This window comes from Patiria miniata, unplaced genomic scaffold, assembly GCF_015706575.1.
Source record: "Patiria miniata isolate m_02_andy unplaced genomic scaffold, ASM1570657v1 HiC_scaffold_3, whole genome shotgun sequence".
NCBI lineage: Eukaryota > Metazoa > Echinodermata > Asteroidea > Valvatida > Asterinidae > Patiria > Patiria miniata.
This window is the reverse complement of record NW_024037069.1, coordinates 11,153,549-11,171,339: the sequence shown is the minus strand read 5'-3', so window position 1 is coordinate 11,171,339 and position 17,791 is coordinate 11,153,549. Positions and strand designations below refer to the sequence as shown.

At 41.1% G+C, this 17,791-nt stretch overlaps 3 protein-coding genes across 4 annotated transcripts in view; 2 read left to right on the top strand and 1 right to left on the bottom strand.

Moving 5' to 3' along the window:
* LOC119737497 overlaps positions 1-6,404 on the bottom strand; it is a 40,731-nt gene extending 34,327 nt beyond the window's left edge. Inside the window, exons 1-2 of one of the 2 annotated variants that reach the window (XM_038211905.1) lie at positions 6,133-6,404; positions 878-1,113 (exon numbers count right to left, since the gene is read on the bottom strand). In XM_038211905.1, coding sequence (XP_038067833.1) covers positions 878-1,090 — 213 coding nt within the window. In that variant the 5' untranslated portion in view covers positions 1,091-1,113; positions 6,133-6,404. Of the gene's footprint in view, positions 1-877; positions 1,114-3,336; positions 4,014-6,132 lie in introns of those variants that run through there. The other variant, XM_038211904.1, reaches the window with a different exon arrangement.
* Positions 6,405-9,674: 3,270 nt separating this feature from the next.
* Positions 9,675-10,994, top strand: LOC119738859 (beta-1,3-galactosyltransferase 5-like). The gene has a single exon (XM_038213828.1). It carries the CDS (start codon positions 9,677-9,679, stop codon positions 10,859-10,861), a length of 1,185 nt encoding a protein of 394 aa, XP_038069756.1. The 5' UTR covers positions 9,675-9,676; the 3' UTR covers positions 10,862-10,994.
* Positions 10,995-15,815: 4,821 nt separating this feature from the next.
* LOC119736469 (beta-1,3-galactosyltransferase 5-like) lies at positions 15,816-17,064 on the top strand. The gene has a single exon (XM_038210486.1). It carries the CDS (start codon positions 15,862-15,864, stop codon positions 17,062-17,064), a length of 1,203 nt encoding a protein of 400 aa, XP_038066414.1. The 5' UTR covers positions 15,816-15,861.
* The last annotated feature ends 727 nt before the right edge of the window (positions 17,065-17,791 follow it).

Below are 17,791 nucleotides of genomic sequence, written 5' to 3'. Positions count from 1 at the left end.
AAGATTGTCCCCGTTTTTTTATCGGCAACAAAAACCAGGTCTTTTTTGTCTTCACAAATACGCTTCAGGACAACTTTTTTCACCAAAAAAGCTTGTCATAACATTTCCGTTGTCTGTATTTGCTTGTTTTTGCTTACCCTCCACGCTTACAATCAATATTTTCAGAAGGAAACCTCTTATGTTTTTCCCCTATGCGATCAGCACTGCGCTGGTATGGTGAAAGCATGTGTGTTTGCATGGCAGCCATACATGTTACACTGGTTCCTGCTGTGCACACTACAATGGCCAAAGTTAAGGATGGGAACCAGTGCATAGCCGACATTGTTGTACTCAAAGCAGATAATATTAAAGTTCCAAAGTGCCATGGTCCCTCGACTAGATTTGGTTCATCTCGTTGATGAATCTCGCCAAATACTGCCGCAGCAACTGTACTGTACCTGCTCGTCAGGAATTAGAACCAGATTCAATTCGGGCGATTCACAATGCAGTGCGCCACCAAGAGTTTGCCACGGAGAGTTCATTTTTCCCAGTGAATTGTGGAGATGGTCAACAAATTTGCAGTGCAAGACATGAAATTCTGTTTGCGCTTTTCTTGTGTTTTTAATCAATATGGTGTTTTTTGTAAGGCGGCTGAACGCTATGCCCAAATTTATAACACATTAGCTCAAGTTGTCTACTGACACTCATTCACATGGGCCACGTTTTGTCAACCCTGAACTTGAAAAATGGACTCTCCATGGCAAACTCTTGGTGGCTCACTGCATTGTGAATCACCCGAATTGCAGAGTAAGATAACAAATACATTCTTGAACCAAGGCTTTCCGAACCCCTCCCTGATCAAAAGCTTGCAGAAACATTCTCCCCACTAGATTCTTACCTCATCAGGCCTGCTGAGATGCTGCAGCATTTCCTTAGTCAAGGCCGACTCCGACACCACGCACCACCCGTCCAGGTTGAGGGAGTCCGGCCTGGAGGAACTAACTGAGGATGACTCGCCGTCATTATTGTATGGAACTCGCGTCGTATCCTGCGTCCCTCCACCATCCTCAAGCAACAATGCCTGCTCTGCTGTGGACATGGTCAGCACCATTGGTGCACCAGTCTGACAAGTTGCTACAAAACATGGGAATGAAAACAATTTTTAATTATCAATTTTTTTATACCTGTTTTGCCTTAAACAAATACCCCCTAGTAGTTATTATTATTATTATTAATCATTTCTGGTAATGAAACCAAACACTCCTCAAAAGCGCCCTAGGGCACTGTAGATCGCAAGCCTGAAAAAAACCTGTGGAGAGAAGACAATGAGAAGAAATTACAGTTTTAGAGGTGGGAGGAAAAGCCCAGAAGAATATTCTGGGGAAAACCAACGGAATCAGGTAGGGACTGAAAACCCAATCCACATATTGGCCCAGGCAGGATTCGAACCCGGGTCACAGCGGTGGAAGGCGACGAAAGTACCGCTACGCCAACCTGACCACCCAGGACTACCCTGCTAAATCCAACAGAGTCCAACCGGAGTTTCCTGCTCCAGCCACTGTGCCTTATTTTCAGTTGTCTGCTGAATCCAACGGAGTCCAACTTGGCGTTATAATACGGTTCAGTTGCCTGCTGAATCCAACATTTTGTATCAGGAATGTACACAAGGGGTTAACTGCTCAATCCAACAGGCTCCATCGGGTATATGACATAGTTGGATCCTGTTGGATTCAGCAGGGTTCTAGGGATAAGCACTATTACTCCTTTCTGACCAGTACTTTGTGAGGAAAACATCTTGCCACTGTTGACTGGCTGGTTCAAATCTGACAAACACAGATCAAAGTGGGCTCTGCCATTTTGGGCAGGAAATTGGTGACATACAAGAAAAGTAAACAGTACCAGTATGTTATCAGCATTAAAAAAAAAACCTCAGGAAATCCTGTACATGCAGAATGATTAATGACCCTGAATACAGCAACAAGAACCGTGATTAACAACTTACAGCATGGTCATTGCTAAATTTCAAGAAGTTCAACTTCTAAATTCCCAAAACAAAAAAAAAGTCACAGATAGCAGCTTTCTATGCTACACTGAATCAACTGAACAGAGAGCAAAAAATGTACATGTACATTTACGTGATCAAAACAGAGGTGGGAAAAAGCCTTAGCTAGGCTTCCCGAAAAAAGTGCAAGACAAGACAACTCACGCCTTCTGGTTCTCCTCTGAAAAACATTCCTCACAAAAGATCGAATCCGCCTAAAAAAGGAGACGAACTGGAAAGCTCCCCGGCATGACGACATGTTGGAAGCTTGAGTCACAATGCAACAAACTGAGACAGTTCAGTTTGATCAGGTCTTTTCATATGAATTCTCCATCGTGAGAGTGAAACAGAAACCGTGCAGTACCTGGCATGATAACTTTTCACGTATGCTGACGTGAGTGACGTACACTGTCAAATGATTGATGACTTTCAAGTTGAAGATTCCAAATGAACAATGAAGTTTCACATTACGTCAGGTTGCTTCCGAGTGATGGATGAGACAGAAATCAAACCTGCTGAGCAACAGCAGAAGCCCCACGCCATCTTACGTATTTTCATTTTTACTTTCAACCACATTAAAAAATAAGAGAACAAAACGAAAAGTTTCATTCAAACCTGTTTAACAATGATAAAGTGAATCAACGACCTTATGATCAGACAATCATTGAATTCTTTTGCTGAAACTTCTGTCCAATCATCGTTTGCTACTTTTGGAAATTCTTGTGAAGTGAAAATCTATAGAAATGATAAATTAACCCTAACTCCCTACTTAGTTTTACTAAGAAGGGGACCGTGTCCGTCAAAATCCACCACGCACTCTGCTTCACATAATGCTTCAGGACCCGATCAGTTGAAATCCACCACTGGCATGACTGGTGCTGGTGGAATTTGATGGACTTGGTACACATGGCTTACATTGTATCTGCCAAGATCACCCAAAGTGGGGGATGGAGTTTGATGAAGGTTGTTTGTGAATTGTTTTACGTGCCGTTTTGGTGATGCCTTATGCTTTTCTAGTAAAATTTAATATTCCATCAAAATAATTCAAAATAAACTTACATTTATTAATTAAATTCTAGGAACTTAGCCTTTTTTTGTCATTAAGTGCTCCAAATTCGGAGCGAATGAGTTGCAGGTACATGTACCACAGAGGGCATTCGGGGTTTTTTTTGTTTTTTGTTTTTATTTAATAACATTAATAAATACACAAAAGGTTTTCTCATGCCAGCCCTCATAACGTCTAGAGAGTATTTTTCTTAGTTTCTGCTCATTTTTTTTTTAAACAACAAACAAAGAATAACACTCCGCTCACTTACTTTCATCGATTAACTGCATTTCATACAATATTAGCTCCAAAGTACAATTTATGACAGCTCCTTGCCAGCCACAAAATTACAATATATTGTCCGATGGAAACATCTGATTCGCTAGAACAAACACCTCAAGATTTCTATCGCAACGAACCATCCAACATCCAGTTATGGTACAATCCGGTCACAGTAAATATAGTATAATCCAAGTTTTTGTGGCTGTTTGGCAGCTAGTTTTCAAAGCCTGGGTTATACTGTGGAAAACACAACGTTCCTCTCGGAAGCACTGCAGCAACTGGAATTGGACCGATGTTGACGTGGGTGAACAGGGCCTTGCCTGGCCAGTACGTGCAGGCGGTGATGACTAACGGCTCTTGTGAGTCTCCGTCATTCCTTGACGACAAGGATACAGCCATGGGTCCCAACTTTAAAGGGGCTCCGGCTAGTATTGTAAGGAGGTGCTTGCCATGTATCGTAGTGTTCAGTTTTAGATTATATTTGAAAGTTCCATATTGCAATCACACGCACTTTGGCTTGTTATTGATTTATTTTTTAATCCAGTAATACCAACGACACACTCATAATGCATCTAAATTGGAAAAAGCTGCATATATACAGTATGTGTACACAATTAACCGAAAATGAATAGGAAACACAAAGCATTTGTTTGTTTGAATAGAACTAAATCTTATACAGTATTAAAAAAATATTGGAGGCGTTTGGTACAATGTACATGTACATTAATGAACAGTTTGCACACATGGACAGATTTTTAGGTGTTTTTTTACCCTGTTTTCACATTCAGTTTTGATCAAATTAGAGTCAAGGGTGTTTTTTATCATTCCAAAATGACTTTTATTCAACCTAAAAAGACTTCTCTATTATAAAGTTAATTCTAATAACATCATTTTTTTGTAATTTGAACAGTTTCATGCGGTAGGACTAGAAAATGCGATTTTCTTGCGCGTTGTACAGTTGGTGCCATGCGCATCAATGCAGTTTTGCGTGTTCACTGTTCATCGTGGTGATCATCTATCTTTTCATGTTGCATTTTGTCGTCTTCATCTTCGCTTTGCCCAAAAACTTTTCCCTAAAAAAACAAACCCTGCCTTCTATAGTATCTACAACATACACATAGACCTACATGTTGTTGGTTTCGGTATTGGTCAAAAGTGCATGCATGCGGGCGAACTTTTGACCAATACTGAATGACAGGCAACAGCCATACAGAAAGTGAAATTTCATCAAGTTCTAAATACTTCCGTTCATAAATCACAAGTTTAATTATCTTCCCATTACAAAGTTAAAGAAAAATTTATTTTGGCGCGATTTTCCGATTTTATTTCGAAGTGCACAGTGAACCCTTTGAAAATGTCCTCCAAAAATAGAAAATAATTTACTGACAAACTTTTATTTGGGTACATCATCATGTATGTAAGTAGAGAAAATATTGGTTTATTAGAATTTATCAACTTTACAGAAATTATTAATGTTAATTTGGAATTTTCCGAGATTTATTCAAGTGCGCCACGTTGAGGAAGCTACATGTAGTGCCCAATTTTCGGACACCACCATTGTCGAATTTCATATTAAATATCATGAAAACGAAACTGTTCACGATCACAGAGGTTAAATAGCAAGCATTTGTACCAATATTTTACTGAATGCGGAAAGATTTCCATATACGAAGTTCACTCAACACCCTGTGTACAAACCCTATGAGAGTGGACTGAAAAATTCTAAGTGTTTTCTAAGAAAATGCTTGTATTTTCTCACTGCTCAAATTGACTTTGATGACATGAAATTGCTATCTGGGGGCTTGTTAGTCAATACAAAGGAAAATTAGTGAACTTCGTATATGGAAATCTTTCCCTGAATGCATTTGAAGTTTGTCAACAAAGTAGTTTGGAAACACTGATGAGGAAAGTCGGGTAAATGTCGAAGTGCGCCACATTAGGGAACACCACTATATCATGTTTTCCCCTAGTTTAACTTTTAACTATTCTAACAAAATGATGCCGTGCAATTGTTATGAATGATTCATTGCGAAAAATGTATAAATTGCGCACGTAAATCGTATTTCCCACGCAATCTTGCGCATGTTAAGAATGAGCACTCATTCTTCAGATTGTGTGCTCATTCTTAAGAATGCGCGCTCATTCTTAAGAATGCGCGCTCATTCTTAAGATTGCGCAAATTACTAGAAATTGCACAACAGACATAACAGCCCCTCACACTCTCTCATACTATTACTAGCCCCATAAATGTGGCCAATTTACTGGACTACCTCCGTAAATAAAGGCCACACTTCCATGCATGTACAAAAACATGTCGAACTTTGTAAAATTTTGATTTTCACATTTAGGCTTAGTTTGTAGTTTATTTTTGCTTTAGAAGCATACTCGCCCTCTTTATAGGCTAATCAGAAAGTGCTGCTTTTTTCAGATGTCTAATTTTCGTGAAATTTCATGTTGAAATATTGATAGTACGCAAACGTGTGCAAACGAATCTGGAAATTTCACGAAAAATAAACATCTGAAAAAAAGGCAGCACTTTCTGATTAGCCTATAAATTATAAAGAGGGTGAGTATGCTTCTAAAGCGAAAAATAAACTACAAACTAAGCCTTAATGTGAAAATCAAAATTTGACAAAGTTCGACATGTTTTTGTACATGGTGGAAGTGTGACCTTTATTTACGGAGGTAGTCCAGTAAATTGGCCACATGATTTATGGGGCTAACCCAGGCTCCGGCTCAGCCTCACTGCCCTCAGGCTCATTCCACAACAATTTTCCATACTCACCATGCTCACTGTGAGCGGCGCGGATGAGTTCTTGACAGCATCAGCACCTTGAAATAATTCGCAAACAGTTGAGCATGATAAAGAGCAGAAAATGAATTTACAAATATTTCATGAACTTTAAAGCAACAATGGTGTTTCGCGTGAATGATTCACACGTTAAGTCACGGGGCTCAACTTCATTGAGTAATTTTTGTGATTGTCAATAATAATGGACCAGTCAGGTATCCTTCCTGGTAAGCAGCTGCAACACCTGTGAATAATGTGATAAATAATGAAACGACGTCTGGCATGGGACGCAGCAGTACACCAAGCTATGCGAATTACCCCCTCTAACGGCGGAAAGCTGGATGCAGGTGATGTATTTTTTTTTCATAGCCGTAAAAATATTTCTGTTGCAAAAACTTTGGCGATTTATTTTTAATGTTCAAGCTTTATGTCATGCTTCCGGCCTTCAATGAGGCCAGCTGAGCACGTTTTCCTGATCCTGTACATGCTCAACGAAAAAAAATAATACTCCCCAGTCCTACCGAAATATTATAGTCGTGTTCCCTAACGTGGCGCACTTCGAAGCTTACCCAACTTTCCTCGTGTAGTGTTGCCAAACCTCTTTGTTGACAAACCTCAAATTCATGCAGTAAAATAATGTTACTTTTACCTTATTAATGCTTGCTATTTAACCTCCGTGAACAATTTCGGTTTCATAAAATTTAAGCCGAAATTTAAAAACGGTGGCGTCCGGAAATTGGGCACAAATTGGCGGAGTGTTCCCTAACGTGGCGCACTTAAATAAATCTCGGAAAAATTCCAAATTGACATTTAAGAATTTCTGTAAACTTGATCAATTCTGATAAATCATTATTATTTCTACTTACATACCCCGCCAGATGTTTGTCAGAAAATTTTTTTTCTTATTTTTCGGGGCATTTTCAAAGGTTTCACTTTGCACTTGAAAATGAAATCGGAAAATCACGCCAAAATAAATTTTTCTTTTAACTTTGTAGCGGGTAAATAAAATTGCAATTTATGAACGGGAGTGTTTAGAACTTGATGAAATTTCACTTTCTGTAAAATTTCAGTTAAAACTTTTGCTCTAGCTAGGCGCTACAGGCGAAAAATCAAAGTGCGCCACGTTAGGGGCCGCGCCACGTTAGGGTACATCAACAATATAAATGAGTCAGTTTCAAGGGCGGATCCAGAACACAATTTTAGGGGGGGGCCAAAAAAAAAAATTGGTCCCCCCAAAAAGTGGGTCCAAAAAATTACGGCGTGGGGTTCGGGGCCCGCTTAAGGGCCCCGAAAATTTTTTTGGATTCTAGATGCTCTGTGGTGCGATCTGAGGCAATTTCTTACCACTTTAACCAATGTTTTTTTGAGGAAAAGATGGTGGTGTACTCATTGCCTGCCTTTATTGCGATGTTACAAAAACAAAATTGGTTTCGTTTTGGGGGGGGGGGGGGGCCCCCTTTGCCCTCCCCCCCCCCCTGGATCCGCCCTTGGTCAGTTTGTAGGCAATAATGTTCCGCACGTTTTTTGAGCATAGTTTTGCAGAATTGCCACGAAAATTTGTCGTAATTTATAACAAGATTAGGCCTAATAAATTATATCTTTCCGCGCACGTGGCAAACTGATAATGCGATCTAGATCAAATTTTCGGGGCCGGGATTTGAACGCTAGGGTGGGGGGGCGATCTTTCCCTTTTTTCGCGGCTTTTGATTATAATACTCCACAAATCCATGTTTCAACACTTCGGCATCTAATTAAATATCGTTTTCACTCCTTTTAACTATGAGCTTTTTTGGCTTAGGGCCTAGGCCGTAACTAAATGGTACTGGGGGCAGTGGCGGTTCAACGGGAGGGGGGGGGGGGGGGCTAGGGGGGCTTTAGTCCCCCCAAAATTTTGTCTAGCCCCCCCCCCCGAAAAAAATTCCATGAAAAGAAAATGCACTAGCAAAATGAAAGAATGTGACGTACATGGGAAAGGTCTTCCCCTTGAGTAATAGTCGTGAGAAGGGTGCATTGCACACTTTTAGTTAACAAGGTGTGCCTGATATAGTGTGACCTTATATAGTTATTTATAGGCACCGTAAGAACATTTGCAATTAACCGGAAAAGTACCTACCGATTGAACGAGCCCCCCCCCCCCCTCCCCCAATATTGGCTCTAGAACCGCGCCTGACTGGGGTTGACCTTATATAGTTATTTATAGGCACCGTAAGAACATTTTCATTTAAGGCCAAAAAAAAAAAAGTCGGTGTCTGGTCAGCGCGCGCGTCGATTTTAATCATGCGCGTCAATCTTTTTTTTTCTAAAATGTTCCGCGGTAGCTCCAACAGCGTCCTCTATTGCCGCACCTCCTCATTTATTTTATTTACCAAAGAGCACCAAGGAATGGGAAATTGCACCAAGGCAAAGGATCGAGAGCACCAAGGCAAATTATGGAGGACAACAATGTACATGTACATGAGGACACCAAAAAAGCACAATAGTACCCCACCTTGTCTGTACAATCCAAGCTTGAAGAAAAAACAAATACAAAAAACAAAACAAAAGGCCGCGTCCCCGCGTCAATTCCGGAACTTAGGTCTGACCAGAGACCGAATATATATATATTTTTTTGACCTAACCGGAAAAGTACCTACCGATTGAACGAGAAAAGCATTGCTCACAAAGTGAAGATAGGACTGGTACCAAATACCCTGTGAATTTATTCCTCCTGGAATGGTGTCACTCGGAAGAAAATCATAATCATTGAACGTGGTTTTAGAAAATGTATAGCTGCGGGCTGTTTTTTTTTTTTTTTGGTGTGTGCGCTAGTGACAGAATCCAGTTACGAAGCCCCGAATATTGCACATTTTGATTTGTTAAAACTGAGCTGAACTTTGCAAAGTATCCACTGAGTTGGAAATGTTAACAGTTAAGCAGCTTATAAAAATGTTTATACCTCTCTTATTGCGTACCTACTATCTGACGTGTCTATCTATTCATATCGGCGTCGTAATAACGTCATTACGCATTGTAAATCCACATTGCCTGCATACGATGTATCAATACTCCGACGTGAAAACAAAGGAATCATGCAATGCGTGTGTGAGGGTCAACTGCAATCGATACAGTTCACAAAATGATTCGGATGATTTTATTGATTTGTAAACACTACAGGATATCAAAATTAACAGGTGCATGTATGTTCATAATCAATTTTGCAAGGATGGGAAAAGGCCATTGTTACTGAGTGCATATTCCATAATTAGGCCCATGTAGGGCTACTGATTATATACCTGAATCCGGAGCAACTAATTTATTTTGGTCGACTTGGAAAATGATTCTGTCCGAGACGGTTTTTAGGGAGTGACCATCAAAAGCAAGTTTCTACGCTGCATGAACTGAGGTATAAATTGTACTTTCCGATGTGGTTTATCCAATACCACAGGCAAAATAATAAAAGTTATATACTTCAAGAGTAATTGATGGTTACACAAAACCGGGACATTGGAGCTTGCATCTTTATTTTCTGTCGAAGTGTGGCGGAATGCTGCCTGGCATCATGTACCTCACCAGGAGCAAAGCTAAAAAGGCCATGGGTGTCATCTTTGTGGCCATTACCTGTTTTGTCGCCATTCAAGAAATCGCAAACCGGCAGAGTCGAGTACGGAAAGACACGCAGGAATCGCCTCCCCTCGCCCCGGGAAAACAGAGGGAATCATTGATGAGCGAAACGGCCCGTGAGAACCCTTCTGATGTGAACTTGCTACACGAAACGCCCCTCGAAAGACCTTCTATCAAGCAGGAAATCGCCAACCAGCCCCCGAATGCATCTTCTCAAAATAATCCTCTGTACTCCGACGAAGTGATCAATCAACACATTGTTAATTTCACCGTGGTCAACGGGGACGCATGTAATCGAAATGCCTCAAGCCAACATCGGAAGGTGTTCCTTCTGATTCTGGTGAAGTGCCGACCGGGGGACAGCTTCCCGAGGGAGCAAATACGGAAAACCTGGGGAGGGTTGAGCGAAGTGGACGGCAAACGGATTCTGACCATGTTCCTGATTGGAATGACAACCAATTCTACCCTCATGGCCAAGGTGGTGGACGAGAACCGGCAACACGGCGATATCATCCAGGGGGATTTTATGGACCATTACTTGAACCTAACCCACAAGACGATGATGGGCTGGCGGTGGGCCTCTGAGTTCTGCCCGGGTGCCGAGTACGTGGCCAGCGCGGACGCCGACGTGCTGCTGAACTTACACAACATCGTCCGGCGGTTGAGCGAGAGACCGCGGGAGAGGTTCGCCGAGGGGAAGGTCCAAGCTGGGGCCAAGCCGTTCCGAGGAAACAGCAAGTGGCACACCAGTAAAGAGACATACCCGGAGCCGACCTACGCGCCTTATTTCTCCGGGGTGTGCTACGTGTTGTCCGGAGACGTGGCCGCCAGAGTCTATAAAGAATCGGCGCACGTCCGCTTCTTGCCCTGGGACGACGTCTACATAGGCCTGGTCCTGAAGAGGCTTGGAGTGGTACCCAAAAATGTCAGAAAGTACCTCAAGTTCAAGGAGAGCTATCAGGGAATCGAGGATGCTCTCTCTAGCGGCCCAGCAGTACTTGTTGGTACTGAGAAGGACCATGCATGGACGACGCATGACCGTCACAACGCCCAACTCGTAAAGATTTGGAAGAAAGTTACTCAGAAACAGGACGCCACGGATCGTACAAAGAAAAAGCTTTAGTTGTGATGTGTAAATTAGGTTTTCTATTAATTTCATCATTTGCCCCGTGTGGATCGGGGTGTAACGAGTCAAAACATTAGTTGTAAAATACAGTAATCAATATTATCGTGAGACGGGTCTCGAGTTTAGTATACCGTGACTTGTGTTGCCCAGCGTATTCCTCCAGCCAACTAATCAACAACGTTTCCCCCTTATTTTTACATGTTGGTTTAAGAACTGAAGTGCGCCTATCACATACATTTCACATTTTAACCAGGATCGATGCGACCAATTTTCATGTTGGGAAATTTGAAGAATTTGTGATATGTAGTAATGGAATATTAGGTGGTCTTTTTGGAATTTATTTATCGCCCAAGAATCTGAGCTTCAAAAATTGGACAAGTGCGGTTATTAAAGGGAAGCTTTTTGGACTTAAAAGTACGTATTGGTCTTTTGTCTTTCCCATTTTTGGCTTTCGAAGGTGCTGTATAACTGTGATGTCATTGAAGGCACTTTAAGTCACTTTACAGTTAAGGTTTTGTCAGTACAAATCAATAACCTTATTAAAAAAAATAGCCCTTTGTTACCGTTTGTGCATGCGTCATACTCAGTTTTACTCAATACGTGGCCAGGCGCGGAACGGGGGGGGGGGGATTTCAGACTCACGAGCAGATCAGTATCCAATTTGATGTAAAATTGATGCAAAATGTGCCCAACGCTGGGCGAACGTTGGGCAAAATTGGACAATTTTACACAAAGTTGGTTAGCATTTTAACCAACTTTTTTAACCAACAAAATTTTAACCAGCGTTTTGAAAGTGTGGGTGCAGGGTAATGGGTACAGGGTAATGGGTACAGGGTAATGGGTGTAGGGTAATGGGAGGGTAATGTGAAGTTCAATTATGATTAAGTCACTGTAAACACAAGAAAATATGCCAGCCCAACCACTCTGCGTTTATTACTCAACAAACGCGAGCCTCTAGTTTAAATTTGTGATTAAACATACCCTAATGTTTTAAGCCGCATAAAAAACAATGAAAGTGAGGTTTGGAACGCGCACTCCAATCATAAAATAGTCTCGCACCATCCATTTAACAGTTTACAATTTATAAAATAGATTTAGGAGAACACATCCAAAATGGCTTTCCGTGAATAAGGTCTTTTATATGTACTTCAACTTTTTTCCCAAACATATGCGGCTTATTATTTCGTAGTAGTGTCACTAACCATTTAATTCGTGACTGAATTCGATCTCGCTGCGGCTATCCGATGATATGCCGCCGCAAGGTCCACATGTATCGCCTAAACAGGGTTACCCCAAAAATAAGACCCTGAAACATTTGCCTTTTTTCACTTGAAAAACGTGATCTATGAATTTTGATCAGGGTTAAAGCTCAGAGTTTTTTCTTTCAAATACTAAAAACAAATTCAGAAAAACAGCACATTGGGTTGCTGAGAAATGCCATGTAACTCAACTCCTTTTTGGTCCATTCCAACGGCATTATCACAGTTAAGGGATTTACACATACTTATGTGTGCATGAAATGCATGTAGCGCATTGTGTCCTAATTATTACAAAACAACATGGCAGATCGACAAGAGTGCAACTGAATTTGATGGAAATACCTTTTATTTTCCACCTGAACAGGTATCTTATCCTATTTAGTCCAATTGTTAAACCTTTTCAGCATCATAAATATGTCGAAATATTTAAGAAATTGCACAAATGAAAGCTGTTTGTAGCACTATTGGAAACGATGAAAAAAATCCTTTGTAACATAATTGGCATTTTCTCAGCAACCCAATGTGCTGTTTTCATGATTCTTTCAGTATTTAAAAGAGCAAATCTTCAGCTTTAATCTGATATCCAAAAAAATCACATTCACGGATCACGTTTTTGAACAAAAAGGAAATGTTTCAAAATTGCATTTTTTTGGGTCACCCTGTATGCTTCATCGCTTTCCTTTTCAATAATCATATTATAGATTATTTAATATCTCGTCAGCTCTCCTCATTCAAGCTTTATCATAAAAAAATACAATTTTTCCAATCAGAAATTTTAATTAAGGTGAAGTAGTTTTGCAATAACATTAAATATCATGTCCCGCTTTGTTGAGTTACAACGCTCATCTGCCCAAAACTGTGAACTTCATCCAATTCATTTCGAAACATCAACTTCACAAGGACATTATCTCAGACCCCCCCCCCCACACATACAAGGACAATGACTGTGAACAATTGTTTGATTTTTCTCGCATTTAGTTTAAATTGTTGTTAATTTAGAACTACATTTTGTACACAATCTGTCTCAATGAGACCACATTTGCATATAATTCTATATTCTATATTTTAAATTTTTCGCTGTGAATAGTTTTTTTTTTTTTAGAATCGATCTTCTATCCGGGGTTTATATATATATATATATATATATATATATATATATATATATATATATATATATATATATATATATATATATATATATATATATATATATATATATATATATATATATATATATATATATATATATATATATATATATATATATATATATATATAAAAAAGAATACACGTGCATGTCACAATATCACATTGCCCTGACCCATCCGTCTGTTGGTAAAATCACAAAATTGATTTTTCTTTTATAGGCCCATCGGTGGGCAATAAATTACAATAATATAAAAGGTGGGTTCTTTTATGATGGTCTTCACGCACATGCCTCTTTGTAAAATTGCAAAATGCAGTTAATCAAGCCAAAGAATGATAGCTCTATAGAATTACCCCCTCTAACGGCAGAAAGCTGGATGCAAGTGATGTTATGTTTTCTTTCATAGCCGTAAAAATATTTCTGTTGCAAAAATTTTGGCGATTTATTTTTAATGTTTAAGCTTTATTTCATGCTTCCGGCCTTTTCAATGAGGCCAGCTGAGGCCAGCTGAAAGAATACCCCCTGTCCTGATACTGTACATGCTCAACGAAAAAAGAATACCCCCTGTCCAAATATTAAATGAGTCTTTTTGTGCCATTTGTAGGCAATAATGTTCCGCACGTTTTTCGAGCATATAGTTTTGCAGAATTGCCACGAAAATTTGTTAATTTTAACAAATTAGGCCTAATGAATTATATTTTTTCCGCGCACGTGGCAAACTGATAATGCGATCTAGATCAAATTTTCGGGGCCGGGATTTGAAAGCTAGGGGGTATTCTTTCCCTTTTTTTGCGGCTTTTGATTATAATACTCCACAAATCCATGTTTCAACACTTCGGCATCTAATTAAATATCGTCTTCACTCCTTTTAACTATGAATCGCCTTTTTTTGGCGAGGATTGGGGATGGGCCTGGTCCCGTGACACTGACCACGGGCCCAATTTCATAGCGCTGCTTAACAGTAAGTAGAAAAGTTGTGCTTACTACATGTATAGCAGAAAATCATGCTGCTGCTTAAGCACTATTTCGTGCTAACGGTTGCGCGCGAATGGAGATTTCTATTGTTACGTCACTGATTTTAGCAAAGTTTTCTTCTGGGGTTAAGCGTGCTTTTGCTGTGCTGACTGCTTAACGGTCCAGGCTTAATGAAATAGATGGGGGCTCGGAAAGCACAAAGTCGGCTGTTAAGCAGTGCTATGAAATTGGGCCGTGCTTTGGACAGGGGGCTTAGGGCCTAGGCCTAGGTCGTAACATTACTACATGGTACTGGGGGCAGTGGCGGTTCTACCGGGGGGGGGGAGCTAGGGGGGGGGGGCTTTATTTCCCCCATTTTTTTTGTCTAGCCCCCCCAAAAAAATTCCATAAAAAAAATTGCACTAGCAAAATGTAAGAATGTGACGTACATGGGAAAGGTCTCCCCCTTGAGTAATAGTCGTGAGAAGGGTGCAATTGTACACTTTTAGTTAATATTGTGTGCCTGATTGTAAATAATAGCGCTGCCCATTGAAAATATGGCACGAGCCCCCCCCCCCCCCTTTTTTTGATTTCCGGAAAAAAACCGGTGTACATTTCAGCACGTCTCCCTGAATAAATTCTGGATCCATTCTGCTAGCCACCGCAAAAATATTGGTTCTAGAACCGCGCCTGACTTGGGGTTGACCTTATATAGTTATTTAAAGGCACCGTAAGAACATTTGCAAATACCCGGTAAAGTACCTACCAATTGAACGAGAAAACCATTGCTTACAAAGTGAAGATAGGACTGGTACCAAATACCCTGTGAATTTACCCTCCTGGAATGGTGTCACTCGGAAGAAAATCATAATCATTGAATGTGGTTTTAGAAAATGTATAGCTGCGGGCTGTTTTTGTATGTGTGTGCGCTAGCAACAGAATCCAGTTACGAAACCCAGAATATTGTACATTTTGGTTTGTTAAAACTGAGCTGAACTTTGCATAGTATCCACTGAGTTGGAATGTACAGTTAAGCAGCTTATAAAAATATTTATACCTCTCTTATTACGTACCTACTATCTGACGTGTCCTTATATTCATTGGCGTCGTAATAACGTCATTACGCATTCAAATCCACATTGTCTACATACGATGTATCGATACTCCGACGTGAAAACAAAGGAATCATGCTGCGTGCGTGAGGGTCATGCAATCGATACAGTTCACAAATGATTCGGATGATTTTATTGATTTGTAAACACTACAGGATATGAACATTAACAGGTGCATGTATGTTCATTATGAATTTTGCAAGGATTAGTGGGGAAAAGGCCATTGTTACTGAGCGCATAATTAGGCCCATGTAGGGCTACTGATTATATATACCTGAATCCGGAGCAACTAATTTATTTTGGTCGACTTGGAAAATGATTCTGTCCGAGACAGTTTTTAGGGAGTGACCATCAAAAGCAAGTTTCTACGCTGCATGAACTGTGGTATAAATTGTACTTTCCGCTGTGGTTTATCCAATACCACAGGCAAAATAATAAAAGTTATATACTTCAAGAGAAATTCATGATTACACAAATCCTGGACATTGGAGCTTGCATCTTTATTTTCTGTCAAAGTGTAGCGGAATGCTGCCTGGTATCATGTACCTCACTAGGAGCAAAGCTAAGAAGGCCATGGGTGTCATCTTTGTGGCCATTACCTGTTTTGTCGCAATTCGCGAAATCGCGAACCGGCAGAGTCGAGTACAGAAAGACACGCAGGAACCGCCTCCCCTCGCCCCGGGAAAACAGAGGGAATCATTGATGAGCGAGACGGCCCATGAGAACCCTTCTGATGTGAACTTGCTACACGATACGCCCCTCGAAAGACCTATTAAGAAGCAGGAAGTCGCCAACCAGCCCCCGAATGCATCTTCTCAAAATAATCCTCTGTACTCCGACGAAGTGATCAATCAACACATTGTTAATTTCACCCTGGTCAACGGGGACGCATGTGATCGAAATGCCTCAAGCCAACATCGGAAGGTGTTCCTTCTGATTCTGGTGAAGTGCCGACCGGGGGACAGCTTCTCGAGGGTACAAATACGGAAAACCTGGGGAGGGTTGAGCGAAGTGGACGGCAAACGGATTCTGACCATGTTCCTGATCGGAATGACCACCAATTCTACCCTCATGGCCAAGGTGGTGGATGAAAACCGGCTACACGGCGATATCATCCAGGGCGATTTTATGGACCATTACTTGAACCTAACCCACAAGACGATGATGGGCTGGCGGTGGGCCTCAGAGTTCTGCCCGGGTGCCGAGTACGTGGCCAGCGCGGACGCCGACGTGCTGCTGAACTTACACAACATCGTCCGGCGGTTGAGCGAGAGACCGCGGGAGAGGTTCGCCGAGGGGACGGTCCAAGCTGGGGCCAGGCCGTGCCGATGGAACATGAGCAAGTGGCACACCAGTAAAGAGACGTACCCGGAGCCGACCTACGCGCCTTTTTTCTCCGGGGTGTGCTATGTGTTGTCCGGAGACGTGGCCGCCAGAGTCTATAAAGAATCGGCGCACGTCCGCTTTTTGCCCTGGGACGACGTCTACATAGGCCTGGTCCTGAAGAGGCTCGGAGTGGTACCCCAAAATTTCGGAAAGTACCTCAAGTTCAATGAGAGCTATCAGGGAATCGAGGATGCTCTCTCTAGCGGCCCAGCAGTACTTGTTGGTACTGAGAAGGACCATGCATGGACGACGCATGACCGTCACAACGCCCAACTCGTAAAGATTTGGAAGAAAGTTGCTCAGAAACAGGACGCCACGGATCGTACAAAGAAAAAACTTTAATTGTGATGTGTAAATTAGGTTTTTTATTAGGCCACAAAAAAAAATATTCGGTCTCTGGTCAGACCAAAGTTCCGGAATTGACGCGGCGATGCGGCTTTTTGGGGTTTTTTTTGGCTTTTTTTTTTTCTTCAAGATTGGATTGTACAGACAAGGTGGGGTACTTTTTTGCTTTTTTGGTGTCCTCATGTACATTGGTGTCCTCCATAATTTGCCTTGGTGCTCTCGATCATTTGCCTTGGTGCAATTTCCCATTCCTTGGTGCTCTTTGGTAAAAAAAATTGAGGAGGTGCGGCAATAGAGGGCACTGTTGGAGCTACCGCGGAACATTTTGGGGAAAAAAAAGATTGACGCGCATGATTAAAATCGACGCGCGCGCTGACCAGAGACCGACTTATTATTTTTTTTTGGCCTTAATTTCATCATTTGCCACGTGTGGATCGGGTGTAACGAGTTAAACATTAGTTGTAAAATACAGTAATCAATATTATCGTGAGACGGGTCTCGAGTTTAGTATACCGTGACTTGTGTTGCCCAGCGTATTCCTCCAGCAAACTAATCAACAACGTTTCCCCCTTATTTTTAGATGTTGGTTTAAGAAAGTGCGCCTATCACATAAATTTCACATTTTAACCAGGATCAATGCGACCAATTTTCATGTTGGGAAATTTGAAGAATTTTTGATATGTAGTGATGGAATATTAAGTGGTCTTGATGAAATTTGATTATC

Bases quoted from the DNA above. Each gene is read 5' to 3' on its own strand.
- LOC119736469 (XM_038210486.1), top strand. From the start codon at position 15,862: ATGCTGCCTGGTATCATGTACCTCACTAGGAGCAAAGCTAAGAAGGCC.
- LOC119738859 (XM_038213828.1), top strand. From the start codon at position 9,677: ATGTACCTCACCAGGAGCAAAGCTAAAAAGGCCATGGGTGTCATCTTT.